At 31.4% G+C, this 14,695-nt stretch overlaps 1 protein-coding gene and 1 long non-coding RNA gene across 2 annotated transcripts; one reads left to right on the top strand and one right to left on the bottom strand.

The window, feature by feature from the left end:
• The first annotated feature begins 9,775 nt into the window (after positions 1–9,775).
• On the top strand, positions 9,776–13,538 carry LOC146948931 (phosphoglycerate kinase, cytosolic-like). Its single transcript, XM_085745072.1, has 7 exons — positions 9,776–9,820; positions 9,902–10,123; positions 11,044–11,121; positions 11,234–11,494; positions 11,750–12,067; positions 12,535–12,693; positions 13,155–13,538. The coding sequence occupies exons 2-7, from the start codon at positions 9,929–9,931 to the stop codon at positions 13,347–13,349; spliced, it is 1,206 nt and encodes a 401-aa protein (XP_085601198.1). The 5' UTR covers positions 9,776–9,820; positions 9,902–9,928; the 3' UTR covers positions 13,350–13,538.
• LOC146948932 (uncharacterized) lies at positions 12,624–13,056 on the bottom strand. The gene is made up of 2 exons (XR_015027082.1): positions 12,928–13,056; positions 12,624–12,844 (listed from the first exon to the last, which is right to left on the bottom strand). It is a non-coding gene; the product is annotated as an uncharacterized LOC146948932 (long non-coding RNA).
• Positions 13,539–14,695: the final 1,157 nt, after the last annotated feature.

Genomic DNA, 14,695 nt, shown 5'->3' with positions numbered 1-14,695 from the left:
GTTTGTTTTTTACATTTATCTTTAGGCTCTGTTTGAATTGACTTATTTGAACTTATTTTATTGGCGTAAGTATTTGTGAGACTGTTTGAGAGAATTTATGAAAACAACTTATGACATCACCATAAGCTGTTTTCAGCTTATTTCCATAAATTCTCCATGTTAGTTTATAAAAACAACTTATAACTTATATGAAAATTATTTGATTTGATTTTATCTTGTTATAGAAATAGCCTATACACAAACATTTATATGAGAAACACTTACGATATAAATTATAAGCACTTAACTAAGTTGTTTATCCAAATATACATTAATCATCTCTTTATATTTGATTATAAATCAAGTTTTAAATTTACTGTGACATTGCATGCTTTGAGCTTGTGGAGAGGTGGGACAGATTGTTTTAAATGACAGGTCACAATTGATTTAATGAGTTCATGTGAATCTTGAACTCTCTAGTCTCTACCACTACTTGTTGGTTGAGGAGTAGCCTTACAATGACAATTGAGAAATCACATTATGTGGAGAAGAAGGCATTGAATGATTGATAAGGAAATGGATCCCACAGGGCTCTAGAAAACCTCAGCTGCATAATCTTTGGTTGGCAAACTAAGCTCTATAGCCCTCTCAATGATCCTATGCCACATGATGATTAGCATTCCTTCTTTTTCCTTATCACAAGAATGGATTTTACGTGATCACGTCACATGATATTTTTATTCTTATTTGTCTTTTGAAATCAGAGGATTTAATTTTTTTTTTATTTTTAAAACTTGATATCCGGCCAAACACCGACTAATCCAAAGGGACCATCTCCACCGTCTACTTGTGGGGGCATAGTTCTGTATGAACTTTGTTAATTGTCACTACAAGCTAGTCAGGTATCTCTATATTTGCACAAATCAATTTCTTAGCAGATTTATATAGTTATTGATATGGGTAGTGCCAGAGAGATGCATTAGACGTATCTACTCAGATGAAATTATGAATGTGAATACTCTTTTTAGAGGGTTTATGAGAAATCTAAAATGAATACATCATAAAAGCCTCAATTGTGGGGTAAAATTATATAATTACGTAGTTTCACAAATTCACACTAAAGCTTTTTTTTCTTTCTTTGGAAGAGTTACAATCTTATGCCGAAAAGTTTGTGTTATGCCATCTATCAAGTTTATGTTTGTTTCCCCGGTTAAATTGACATCACAACGCGTGTTAGATCAAACTTTATTGTTGACGGATCGGGAAGTGCGGGTGAAACCAATTTGCTCAAACTTTGTTCAGATAGTCATGAAAAATTCTTTCATCCAAAACCTTTCTGGAAAAATGAAGACTCTTTTGGCCAGCTTCCTTTCAAACTCAACGAGGATATCAACTCAACAAAGGTTACTCATCTAAAAATGAGTCCGTCAGATTTTACATTTGGCTAGAGAAGAATGCAACCAACTACTCAAACAAGTTCTAGCTTGTGATGGAGATCCTTCTTTGATTTATTATGACCAGTGACATGTTCAAATTATATCTTTTTTCCTAGTTGATCCTGGAGGAGCTACTACTCTGCATTTTATTATGCATTAGTTATATAGTTTTTTTTTTTTTTTTGAAGGATTTATATAGTTTTTCTTGACTAGGCTCTGTTTGGTAAGCTCAAAAAAGAGCTTTTAGCTTTTAGCTTTTAGCTTATAAGCTCGTCTGACAAAAAATAGCTCTGTTTGGTAACGCTTTTTACAACGAGCTTATAGCTTATTTCAGGAGCTTATAAGCTATTTTTCAAAAGCTACTTCAAGTAGCGTTTGAGCTTATAGCTTATAGCTTTTCATGTTTTATTCCATTTATACCCTTACCACTTTAACTAAAACCCATGTTTACCCTTTGTAATAAATAGCTATTTTAAAAAAAGGCTTAAATATTGCATTGGTCCCTGCAAATATGTCCCGGTTGAGTTTTGGTCCTTGTAAAATAAAAATTCAGAAATCAGTCCCAGCAAAATTTTCTGTCTTTTAAAAATACCCCTGGGCCCACTGAAGCTGCATGGTGGCACTCCGATGCTGACGTGGCACATGTTGACTGTGCATAATTGGCCACGTGGCATCTGACGTGGCATATAAATTAATTTAAAAATGTAAAAAATCTGAAAAATTAATTTAAAATCCGAAAAAAAATCTGAAAAATTATAAAAAAATTTCGAAATATCTAAAATAAATTAAAAAATCTTAAAAAATATCCGGAAAAAATCTGAAAATTATAAAAAATTTCCGAAAAATCTGAAAATAAATTTAAAAATCATAAAAAATTTCAGAAAAAATCTGAAAATTATAAAAAATTTCCGAAAAATCTGAAAATAAAAATTTTCGAATATTAAATTTTAAAAAAATATTTAAAAAATTCTGAAAATTGTTTTTAAAATAAATATTTTTTTTGAATATTATATATTCTGAAATTTCTGAATTTTTTTTTTTTAAATTAGAATCCACCAGTGTTGTTTTGATTTTTTTGTATCACCCAATTGGGTTGGCATACACTTTGTGTGGATTAACTGGGTTAGGTTTATGTCCCCCCAATTTTTTTTTGTATTTATTTTTTCCTTTTTTTTAATAATATATATATATATATATATATATGAGCACCTAACATAGACTGGAATCTGCAAGACACTACAACTCTATTGGACTGTCTTCTATTCCTTTTTTATGTCGTTGGACTCTTGGCTTATCAAAAAAAAAAAAATTAGAATTTTCATAAAAGAACAAGAAATTAGATTTTATTTTAAAATTTAAAAAAATAGGAAATTTATCTTCAGATTTTTCTTTCAAAATTTAAAACTATTAATTTATTTTTTAAAAAAATTTAAAATAAATTTTTCAAAATCTGGAAAAAAATTCAGGATTACAAAAATCGAAAAATAAAATATATTTTCCAAATATTAAAAAAAAAGTTTCATTTGTTTTTTTAAATTAAAAATATTTTTCGTTTTGAAATATATTTTTTATGATTTTTAAATTTATTTTCAGATTTTTTCGGAATTTTTTTTATAATTTTCAGATTTTTTCAGAAATTTTTTATGATTTTTAAATTTATTTTTAGATTTATCGAATTTTTTTTATAATTTTCAGATTTTTTACGTAAATTTTTTATGATTTTTAAATTTATTTTCAGATTTTTTAAATTTAAATAAATAATTTTTTTAATTTACGAAAATTAATTTTTGAAAAAATAAAAAATAAATATTTTAATTTTGAATTTGTTTTTATAATTTTCAAACAAAAATTCTAATTTTTTTTAATTTGTAAAAAATAAATTTTTCTATTTTAAATTTTTCGAATTTTTTTTTAGATTTTTCAAATTTTTTTTTATAATTTTCGGATTTTAAATTAATTTTTCATATTTTTTACATTTTTTAATTAATTTATATGCCACGTCAGATGCCACGTGGCAATTATGCACAATCAGCATGTGCCACGTCAGCATCGGAGTGCCACCATGCAGCTTCAGTGGGCCCTGGGACTTTTTTAAAAGACAGAAAATTTTGCAGGGACTGATTTCTGAATTTTTATTTTACAAGGACCAAAACTCAACCGGGCCATATTTGCAGGGACCAATGTAATATTTAAGCCTTAAAAAAAACATGTTATGTACTTATGTTTAATTAAATTTCAGATTTCATTGGCTGATAATAATTTTTTTTTAAAAAAAGGCTGATAATAAAATTACATGCTCACGTTATGTTTTGGTTACAAAATATAGACTTGCTTTTACATAACATTTCCCTTAAAAAAAGGGTTAATTATGTTTCTAGTCCCTATAAAATAGCGACCTTGTAAGTTTAGTCCTTACTTAATTTTAATAGCATTTTTAGTCCCTATAAAAAAAAAATTTACTTATAATTTTAGTCCCTGCTAAAACAAAGTTTGATTAATTATCTTTAAACTCTTAAATTTTTGAACAATTTTTTTGAGACAAGATTAGAACACTATGAAAGGTTCGTTTACTAAAATTTAGAATTTTCAGACATGAAATGAATTAAATATGAATTTTTTAAAACGACAAAAGTTAAAGATAAAAAGTAATAAAATCTGGATATAGAAATCAAATTTTGCGATAATTTTTTGCGGAGGAACTTTTAGTAATGTTCTAAACATGTCTGCAAAAAATTGTTCAAAAATTTAAGAGTTTAAGCATAAATTAAACAAATTTGAATTGAATGGGGACTAATACTCAGGGCAAAAAAACAAAATTAGGGACTAAAAATGCTATTAAAATTAAGTAAGGACTAAACTTACAAGGTCGTTATTTTATAGGGACTAGAAACATAATTAACCCTAAAAAAAATGTTACTTTTTAGTTAAAAAAATTACGCTACGTTTTAAAAAAAAAATTGTTGTCGCAATTAACTTTTTTTTAAGAGGGTCACAAGTAACTTTTGTAATTTTGTTTAATTTTTTTTTTGGAAAGGTTTTGCTTAATTTTTTTTATATAAAGTATAAAAACTAAAATAAAATAAACAGTTATTAAATTTAAAATATTTAAATTATCAAATATCTTAAATATTAATTTATAGTAGTATAAATTTGATATGAATTAATAATGTCCTTTTATGTAATTTTACATTTATCAGCTAGTTCAACCGCTATTTTTACCAAACACTTTAATTAGCTTATCAGCTATAAGCTATCAGCTAAAAGCTATCAGCTAGCTTATAAGCTATCCAATATTTTTACCAAACAGAGCCTAAATTACTAATTTTATTTCTTTGATATAAGGGGAGCCCCTAATATTTTTTTTGGTCCTTATTTCATCTCACTATGCGTAAATTGAATCACAAGGATATGCTTAATCAAAACACTTGCCTTTCCCATTATTGGTTTGGAACTGTTCACTGTTAATTGGATTTTCTCAGAGTTTACAATTATTTTTGTGGTAAAAATAATTTTAATAGGGGATGGCCCAATGAAATTGCTAGGAATGGTAGTTGTTCATAGGTTAATTAAAAATTAGTAAAGGTCCTATAGTAGGTTTGCTCTTTGACATAATCAAATCAGTAACACAATCAAATCCTTAAAACAGAATCAAATCAGTTCCAAATCGGACCAAAACCAACACAAGCTCAAACATACATAACACGTAACATCAAAGTCGTACATCAAAACCGTACATCAAACGGTCGTACAAAAACCGCAAGTTTGCAAGCCAAAGCCGAATAAGGTAGAAAAGGGGAAAAAAATTTCTAGATCTAGGTTGTTTGATTTTGTTTTTGTGAATTTTTTTAATTTTTGCATTTCAAGAATACGTGGTTGTCAAGACGAGTAAATATTTACTAAAGGAGCGATTTTTTTAACAAAAAAATGCAAAAATAATTAGCCCTTAGTATGCTTTGTATTTTAGAATTTGTTTCTCTTTTTCATGTTGGACTGTCCCTGTTTTTTTTTAAGAAGTTGTTCTTATTTGTATTTTCGAATTGTTATTTTTGTTTGGACTTCTTATTTTTTTTGTCAATTGTGTTTTGTTTATATAAGGCTTTAGATTTCTGCGAACTAATCTCTTTATATTTAGAGATATATTTTGACTTAGAGTATGTTTTCTGGGGTTGACAATGTCTTGTGTAAACAATTTTTACTTTTTTTTTTACTTCGTTTTGTCTGCAACTCTAACTCAAACCAGAGTATCGTTAGTGTGGACTGGCTTTTTGTTTGTTTCACGCATTTAATCTGCTCTTTGTAATCAAACTAAAGTGTTGTATGCAGGGTGTTCCCAGCCGTGCGTTGCACAGAATATATTAAAGGTTCATTTTCAAAATGAATGTCAGAGTTATATAGAGCTTTGCATGACAAATAAATAATTTACAAGACACAATTACATCCTTACGCTAAGGGAGAATTTTCTATCAAAAGTGTTGCCTAAAATTAAAAGGACTCTTAAGCCGATCTTTAACTCTATAATACATAAAGTTGGGTAATGGACCCACCACTAACATCATCCTAAAGTCTTTCTTCCTACCAACTACGTGAGTGTATGTTACACGTAAATGCGACCCGTCTTGATGCTGAGTTAAACCCCCAAGGCAAAATACTTCGCTCATTCGTGAAGGTGAAGTCATCATCTTTCACTGTGTATCTCGGCTTCCTTCGAAATCATCATAGTCTAATGGTGTATAGCTCACACACCCACTGAAAGGGTCACCAATTCGAAAATAACAGATATACAATAGCGGAGCAAGATGCATAAACAGAGTAAACATTATACGTGAATTAGAGATCTCATTCTAAGTCACGTACGTAAACAAGTATGAAAATAGTGCTTTTAATAAAACTCATTAAGACTCGATTCCTAATGCAATATTTATATGTCGATGCATATGATTTCAGAATTAATACCGCTCTGCAGAGGGTTGTGGCAACGTCACTGGGGAGATGAGTATCTCACTCATCTATTAGACTCGATGGTCCACATTGGGATAAGGTGGTTCCATTCTGGAATACACACCCCGTGCCACCTCTCTGATGTGCACCTCGTGACTCCTCTCTCGTGGCCACATAACTATGAAATGCATGAGCATACAATTCTCCATATATGCATAAACATTTCTAATCATATGCAATTTCTCAAATATATCATCAACATATGTAACTCATTATTCTCAAGAATACGACTTTGCATATGTAAACATTTACTCGTCTTGACAACCACGTATTCTTGAACACGTAAGCATATACGAAGCAATTATAAAGATAAACATCACGTCGGTTTTGTGGAAAAGTATATAAAAATATGAGTCATTTTTATCTGTCTACAGCTGTGTGGAATTGGTCTGTTCACGTTGTTTTCGACCTTAAATAAAAATTAATCAGTCAAGGCTCCAAACTAACGTGTTGTGTGCAGGATATTCCAGCCGTGCATTGCACGGGTTCGTACACTAGTTTAGCACAAAACCTTTTCTTCATCCATGATTTACTTATACTTGATTGCCACTAGTGAGAGATTACAGACCAAGTTATACATTATTTGGCTTAGATTTAGTTTTGACCTTCTAAGTTTTAATTCCTCGATTTTGCTCATTGTGGCTTAAATTTCAATAGCTCGATTTTAGCCTCTCAAGTTTTTCTTTTGCATTTTTTAGCTTTGGCTGACATTTTGACTGAAAAATGCTGATGTTTTTATTAATGACAAATATTTGTATGTTCGTTGTTATGTTAGTTTTCATTTTTGTTAGGACTTGAACCATTGATTTTTAACTCTTCAACTTCTTTAATCTCTCAGCTAAATGTTTCATCATAAGTCACAACTTAATTCAAACTTTTTTGAAACGTTCAGTATTAGTAATTAATTGTTATATTAGTTTCTTTTCATTCATTTTAGCTTGAACTCGGAACTTCTTACTCCTCTAACTCTTAACTTCTTACTCTCTAACTCTTAACTCAAACTAGTTAATTTACCGAATACAAACTTACATTTGACTTCAATCACACAAATTTAAATAAGTAAATTTCTTGTTGAGCGAGTCGAATAAATAATAAATTGTATTGTAAGTGTCAAAAATTTGCTTTGAATACAATGGGTTGTTGTCATGGTATTTGAAGAACTAATATTTTATGAAGTTTTTTTCACTCCTCTCAAAACCAAAGTGTGTTTATTTGAAAACCTTTGCATCAGGTGGCACACCGGCATGATACATGACATGAGATGGGCCATATCGAAGGGGAAGTAGGCCCCCCTAAAACAAAATAATGTCCATGCCAAGTTGCGTAGAATTAAAGCAGCCAATCATATTACATTAACAATTTCAAACTAAAAGAAGAATAAAATAAATGAAAGAGCAAGATGCTGAATGGAATATTCCTTGGAATTTCTCTAATACTATGTCCTTTTCATTTACGGAATTTCCTTTGTGAAAGTTGAAGACTTATTAATTACACTTGTTTTCTTCACAATTCAACGAATGTTCTATTCCTTCAAAAAAAAAAAAAAACGAATGTTCTAGACCAACAGTTACTATTTTTTACACATATTTTGACAATCATATTGAACAAAATAACTAGATACACATGCTATTTTTGAATGAAAAAAATAGTCTATAATTTTTTTTTTGACAAAAAGTAGATAAGTTAGTTTAATAGGAAAATAGGTATGAAAAATATCGTAATAGGAAAAGATGGGAAATATTATTTTTAGATGTCTCCTTCTCAAACCCTAGCCGTCACCCATTTCTTCTTCTTCTTGTCAGAGGGGTGATTTAGGGTCAATTTTGACCTAAAAATCACCCCTCCAAGTTGTTTTTCCTTTTATCCTAATTGAATAAGTGATTTCACATATTTTCTGTTTTCTTTCGTTTGTTTTTGTGATTTCGTCGTCTCTGGACGACTCTGTTTGTTTTGATTTCCCGTCTTTGTGCGGTGTGTTTTTGATTTCCCGTCTTAGTGCGGTGTTTATTTGATTCAGGTTGAGAGATTAGCTTTGAGGAAGTGCAGATCCGATCAATGACAATGACTTTGGCGTCATCAACGTTGCAGATCCGGAGACATGAGTATTCCGGAGATTTGAATATAGTCATATTAGTCATATTTGTAGGCATAAATACTTTGCCGTTTTATGCTATTAACATGGATGTTGTGAGTTTGTTCACATATTCATCCTCTTTGTTTTTAGCGAAATTGATTTTGTGTTGTATCGATGTACTCTATCAATTTGAATGAATGAATATCGTTTACTTTTGTCAAAAAAAAAATTATTTTTAGATGGTAAGAAACTCACTTTTGAGGTGAATAAATAAAAGATGTTTCCCTGACAAAAAATAAAAAATAAAAGATGTTTCATTGTACCAAAAAAATAAAACAAAAGATTTTTTTTTTCTTTCTATTCATCTAAGAGATGTTGCTGGAAAAATAAGGAATTAGAATTTTAATGTCATTAACTATTCATAGAAGAGATGTTGCTAAAAAATAAGGAATTATATTTTTCAAGTCATCAAGCTTCAATAACAAAAAAAATTAAGCGTTTGAATATTATCTTTCTATTAAAAATATTCTAAGTGTTAGTGTGTATTCTGTCTATTTCTAAAACTAAATAGAAAGTTTAATTGCTATAATTTTATGAGTATATATTGATTCTTTCAGACCTAATATCCTCAACTTGAGTGGTTGTTCGTGAAAGACAAACAACTATTCTTTTAAATTCGACGATCTAGTAAGAGTGTAGCGAATACCTAAGATTTTTAGGTTAGGAAAGTGTGTATTGGGACAAATGTTATGAACTATTGATTATATTGGATTGCATATGATAGAGTTTTAGAATTCAAAACCCTAAATGGAACAATTGTTTCTTTGAACAACTGATCACAAATAGACATATAATCCATTTTGAATGGTCATGAGCTATTTTGCGGCTTTGATTTAATGATTTGTTTCCCAATTTAATTTCAACTTTATAGTATAGTATTTTATCAACAAACTAACATTGAATAATATCAATTATGGTTTTGAGAATGGTGAATTTTAACAATTTTTTTCATTTTACTCTATTTCCTTTGTCTTTTTTTTTTGAAAGACTATTTCCTTTGTCTTTGTAAACTAGAGAAGATATATTTTAACAATTTAGTTCAATACTTGCACCCTTGAGGTTCCACCATATGGTCCATAGATTCCATTCGACTGCGCCCACCGTGTCACCCAAGAAAAAGCGTTTCCTCTCGAACAAGAAAAAACCCAAAAACCCCTCTCACACGTACGCTTCACACGAGTCTCATTTCTCTCTCTATAAATCTTCGAGAACGTTCGTTTCTTCTTTCACTCTCGGTGTTCGAACTTCGATCTCTTCCATCCATCTATCCATCGTAAGTTCCGCCACCAATCTCTTCAATCTTCACTCCCTTCCCCTTCTTCTCTTCTGATCCATCTTTTCTCTCTTTTTGCAGGTTATCGTTTGATTCAGATTCGTGAAAATGGCGACAAAAAGAAGCGTTGGAACATTGAAAGAAGCTGAATTGAAGGGAAAGAGGGTTTTCGTTAGGGTTGATCTAAATGTTCCTTTGGATGATAATTTGAATATCACTGATGATACCAGAATCCGTGCTGCTGTTCCTACTATCAAGTACTTGACTGGTTATGGTGCTAAAGTCATCCTTTCTAGTCATCTGGTATACGATCTATCTATTTGCATCAGTGAATGTGTTTTTTGTTTTTGAGTGTTTTTGATTTTTGATCATGACTCGTGTTAACTTGCTGCAACGATCCACTGAGATTTTAATGTTTATGGTTTTTGTTTTGATTTAACTTAATTCTGTATGTATTTGAATGAGATCTATGAAACATATCAATTTAAAGGTTTATTAGTGGGATTGCCATTTTAGTTTTGTTTTTTTACTTATTTAATATTTGAAGGTTTAGGTGTCCTAATGAAGAGATAAAAAACTAAGGGCCAGTTTGGAATGACTTTGTTTTTGACCTTATGAAAATTAGCTTATGCAAATAAATAAGCTTTTATGTTGTTAATTCATAAGTTCTTACTAACAAAAATACCTTGACATGCTTATAAATAATATATAAAAGTTTATTTATTTGCATAAGCTAAAAAAGCCAATCCAAACAATCCCGAAGGGTGATATTTATTAGTGACTAGTGAGTGGTTGTAGTAACTTGAAGTTTGTTAAATACGAGTATTGCAAGTGGTAGAGTTAACTTGCTGCTACGATCCACTGATATTTGGCATTTGTTGTCCAAAAAGATTAATAATAGTAACCGTGAAAGCAATGTCATGTATGAATTTGTGGATTTTAAGTGATTGATTTTGATCCTGGTTGTGGTGAAATGTTTTTTTTTTTTTTTTTTTTTTGTTTGTTTTACTTTGCTGTGATTTATTAATATAGTATTTGAATGAGATTCGTAAAATACATCAATCTGAAGATATATTATATGGTTATGGGGTTGCCATTTTAGTTTTGTATGTTTTGATTTTCTGATGAAGAGTTTGAGAAACTACGAGTGTTAGAGAAGTGTGATATAGTGACTATTTAGTGATGGTAGTAACTTGAAGTTTTTTCTTGAATCCTGTTTTCAGGGACGTCCAAAGGGTGTAACACCTAAGTACAGTTTGAAGCCTCTTGTGCCAAGGTTGTCTGAACTTCTTGGAACTCAGGTGTGTGTACTAAACTTTTCTGTTCTAGTTTGGCATTACATTCAATCATTCTTATTTGATTGATTCCTTTATGCAATACGTTAATAATCCTGTTGATTATTCCTGGTTATAGGTTAAGATTGCTGATGACTGTATTGGTGAGGAAGTTGAGAAGTTGGTTGCACAAATTCCAGAAGGTGGTGTTTTGCTTCTAGAGAATGTGAGGTTCCACAAGGAAGAAGAGAAAAATGATCCTGAATTCGCAAAGAAGTTGGCTTCCCTTGCTGATCTTTACGTGAATGATGCTTTTGGCACTGCCCATAGAGCTCATGCTTCTACAGAAGGTGTCGCTAAATACTTGAAGCCCTCCGTTGCAGGATTCCTTATGCAGAAGGTATGTAGGGAGTAATTGCAATTTTGTTATATAATTGGTAGTCTTGTTAAATAGCGACTATAGCGGTGTTATAGTTTAGCGGAATTAAAAAAATACTGCTAATGTTCTGGGATATGATATTTCGTACAAAATAATGTCTAATAGCGGCTATGGCAATGTTGTGGCACATAATTTGAATAGACCGCGATCTGCGAATGACGACACTGATATATTTGTTGATTAATGTAGTTGATTGATCTGTTGTAATTGTTCCAGGAGCTTGACTATCTCGTTGGAGCCGTGTCGAACCCCAAGAAACCATTTGCTGCTATTGTTGGTGGTTCAAAGGTGTCTTCCAAGATCGGAGTTATTGAATCGTTGTTGGAGAAAGTTGACATTCTCTTGCTTGGTGGAGGTATGATTTTTACCTTTTACAAGGCTCAGGGTTATGCCGTTGGGTCCTCTCTTGTGGAGGAAGACAAGCTCGATCTTGCAACTACACTTATGGAAAAAGCCAAGGCGAAAGGAGTTTCCCTTTTGCTTCCAACTGATGTGGTCATCGCTGACAAGTTTGCTGCAGATGCTAATGACAAGGTATTATGTTTTTCGTGTGAGTTGGGTTTAGCTTTACAACACTTCCCTTTCATTGTGAGAACTCTCTTGAAACAAAAGTTCAATTGAGGACGGGGGTACAATAATGTGTTTGCAAACCATGTAAAACATATGGGTTGGGAATTTTATGGATGCTCTGCTATGTTGTCAAATTGCGGCTATTGTGGAATGTGTAGTTATCACTATTGTTCCATCCCATGATATGTTATGTAGTACAAAGTGTTGTCCAACAGTGGCTGTTGCAGCACTATAGTCTTATAGTGTTTCAGGGTAGCTGAATTTGATTAAACCTCAATTTTCCACGATCCGCGATTAACAACATTGATGATCTTACAATTTTTCTATTTAGGAAATCCTACTTGCAATGTACCCTAGCTGTACAATCATATTTTCATAGCAGTGTTTAGAATGTTGATACATATACTTAAGCTTTGTTTGTTTGTGCTCAGATTGTGCCAGCATCAAGCATCCCCGACGGATGGATGGGATTGGATATTGGACCTGATTCCATCAAAACCTTCAATGAAGCATTGGACAAGAGTCAGACCATCATATGGAATGGACCAATGGGTGTTTTTGAGTTTGATAAGTTTGCAGCAGGAACAGAGGTATGTATGAGTGATTTGGATTTTTGGACAGTGTTCCTAATAAATAGATCATTCATCATTTCTGGATACTGACTTGCTGAACTGGGTAATATATGAATTGGTCCTTTGACCATTTAAATAATCCTGCAGAAACCATGTTTTTTGGAAACAACTGAAAAGTTGAAAAACCCATAATGAATTGGTGAACCCATGAATTGGTCCTTTGATTTTCTTTTTATTTACACATGCAAACACACATGCGCCGCACCCACCCCCAGCTCCCACCCATACATATATGTAGGGAGTGACTTTGGTAAGAACATCCGGTTATTATGAGATAACTAAGACGAGACTTTAAAGATAAAACCTTGGAACTATTTTTTTTTAATTGATTGGTTCAATTGACATGTACTGCTGTTTAAGTAATTTTTTATTGTTTTGATGTTATAATTGATGATTATTCTCTTTTATTTTCTGCGCAGGCCATTGCCAAGAAATTGGCAGAGGTAAGTGGCAAGGGAGTAACAACCATCATTGGAGGTGGCGACTCTGTAGCTGCTGTTGAGAAGGTTGGACTAGCAGACAAGATGAGTCACATCTCAACTGGTGGAGGTGCCAGCTTAGAGCTTCTTGAGGGGAAGCCACTCCCCGGAGTCCTTGCTCTTGATGATGCTTAAACACTTTGTATTTTGTGCTTTATAATGGTTGGGTTTCAACCAATGTTGGATTGAGGTTACACTAGAGCTGCTCTTGTAGAGGCTTAATATAGGATAGGTTCCAAAATAAAAAAGGTTTTTGCGGCACTCATGATGCTTGATCAATTTTTTCCTAAACAATGTTCATGTTGAAAGGAGTTTGCTTATTTAGTTGCTTTTGCTTTAGTTTTAGTTAATGTGGTATCGTATGCATTTTGATTTAATGTGATCGTAAAGGGTTTTGGTTTGAGAATGGCTATGAATTTTTCAGCTGCAAATTTTCAAAACTGCAACCAAACTGATTCTTTTGCAACCATTTGGCATTGAAGTTCTAAAATCAATGACAGCCAGTTTTTGAGTTGATACAGTTATCAACAACATCAGCGTCTGAGAAAATAGTTACTACTTTTTGCTAACCTGCAATCTTCATCTAGTTCCCAGCGCTTCTGCAATAGCTTCAATAGGATCGGTTTCTGTGCATTTTTGATGAAAACATGGAAATTAAGAAAGTTCCTGTGAGATAGTTAATATTTTCATGGATATTGTCATGTGATGCCCCACAATACTTATTCCTAGGTTAAAACGTAGAAGAATTGAACTTATGTGGGATGTATTGTATGTCACTAAATTTTGTGTTTGGCAAACCACATACTTAAGTTTATATCTTATAAGCTCATTTGAATATATTCACTCTACGTGTCTGTTTGTCCCACTCATTTTATCATCCATACTATGAGTTGGAGATTCTTGATAATGAAAAAGATTGTCATGTGGTAGGAATTGCAGATACTCCTATGCTTTGATATTGAGGTTGCATTTGGCAGTTGCAAACCTTGATCCCTTTCGTTCAACTTAAAAGCATATAATGAATACAGCTTCAAATGTATTCCTATTGATTATAGTCATTGAGATTGGACAGAGGCGAAATTAGAGAATTTTTTACAAGGGGTAAAATATAAAGATTTTTTTTACGCAAAGAAAATTGTCTTTTTAAAATATTATATTAACTTTAAAAGTTAAATATGTTTAATCTTGTAAAACTAGGTTTGGATAAGTCAAATATATTCATAATTGAATTCTACTAATTAGACTAACAATTTCTTTTTCAACCTAGACACATATGCTGTTTGCATTAAACCATCGTCTGTTATGTTTGACTATTGATAATTTTTATTGCTAAAAATGTTCTTTTTATAGTTGTTGTAGAGACCAAAATGTCAAAATAAAACAAATAAGTTTATTAATCAATTAATACTTTTTTAACCTTCTAATTTATGCTAATTTTTTGTAAATAAGTTTTGTTAGAGATAGTTAAAAATATATTATTG

Source organism: Medicago sativa, chromosome 2 (genome assembly GCF_051527215.1).
Source record: "Medicago sativa cultivar Bolivia chromosome 2, Bolivia_mono, whole genome shotgun sequence".
In the NCBI taxonomy this organism is placed as follows: Eukaryota; Viridiplantae; Streptophyta; class Magnoliopsida; order Fabales; family Fabaceae; genus Medicago; species Medicago sativa.
This window is presented reverse-complemented; position numbering and strand designations above follow the sequence as displayed.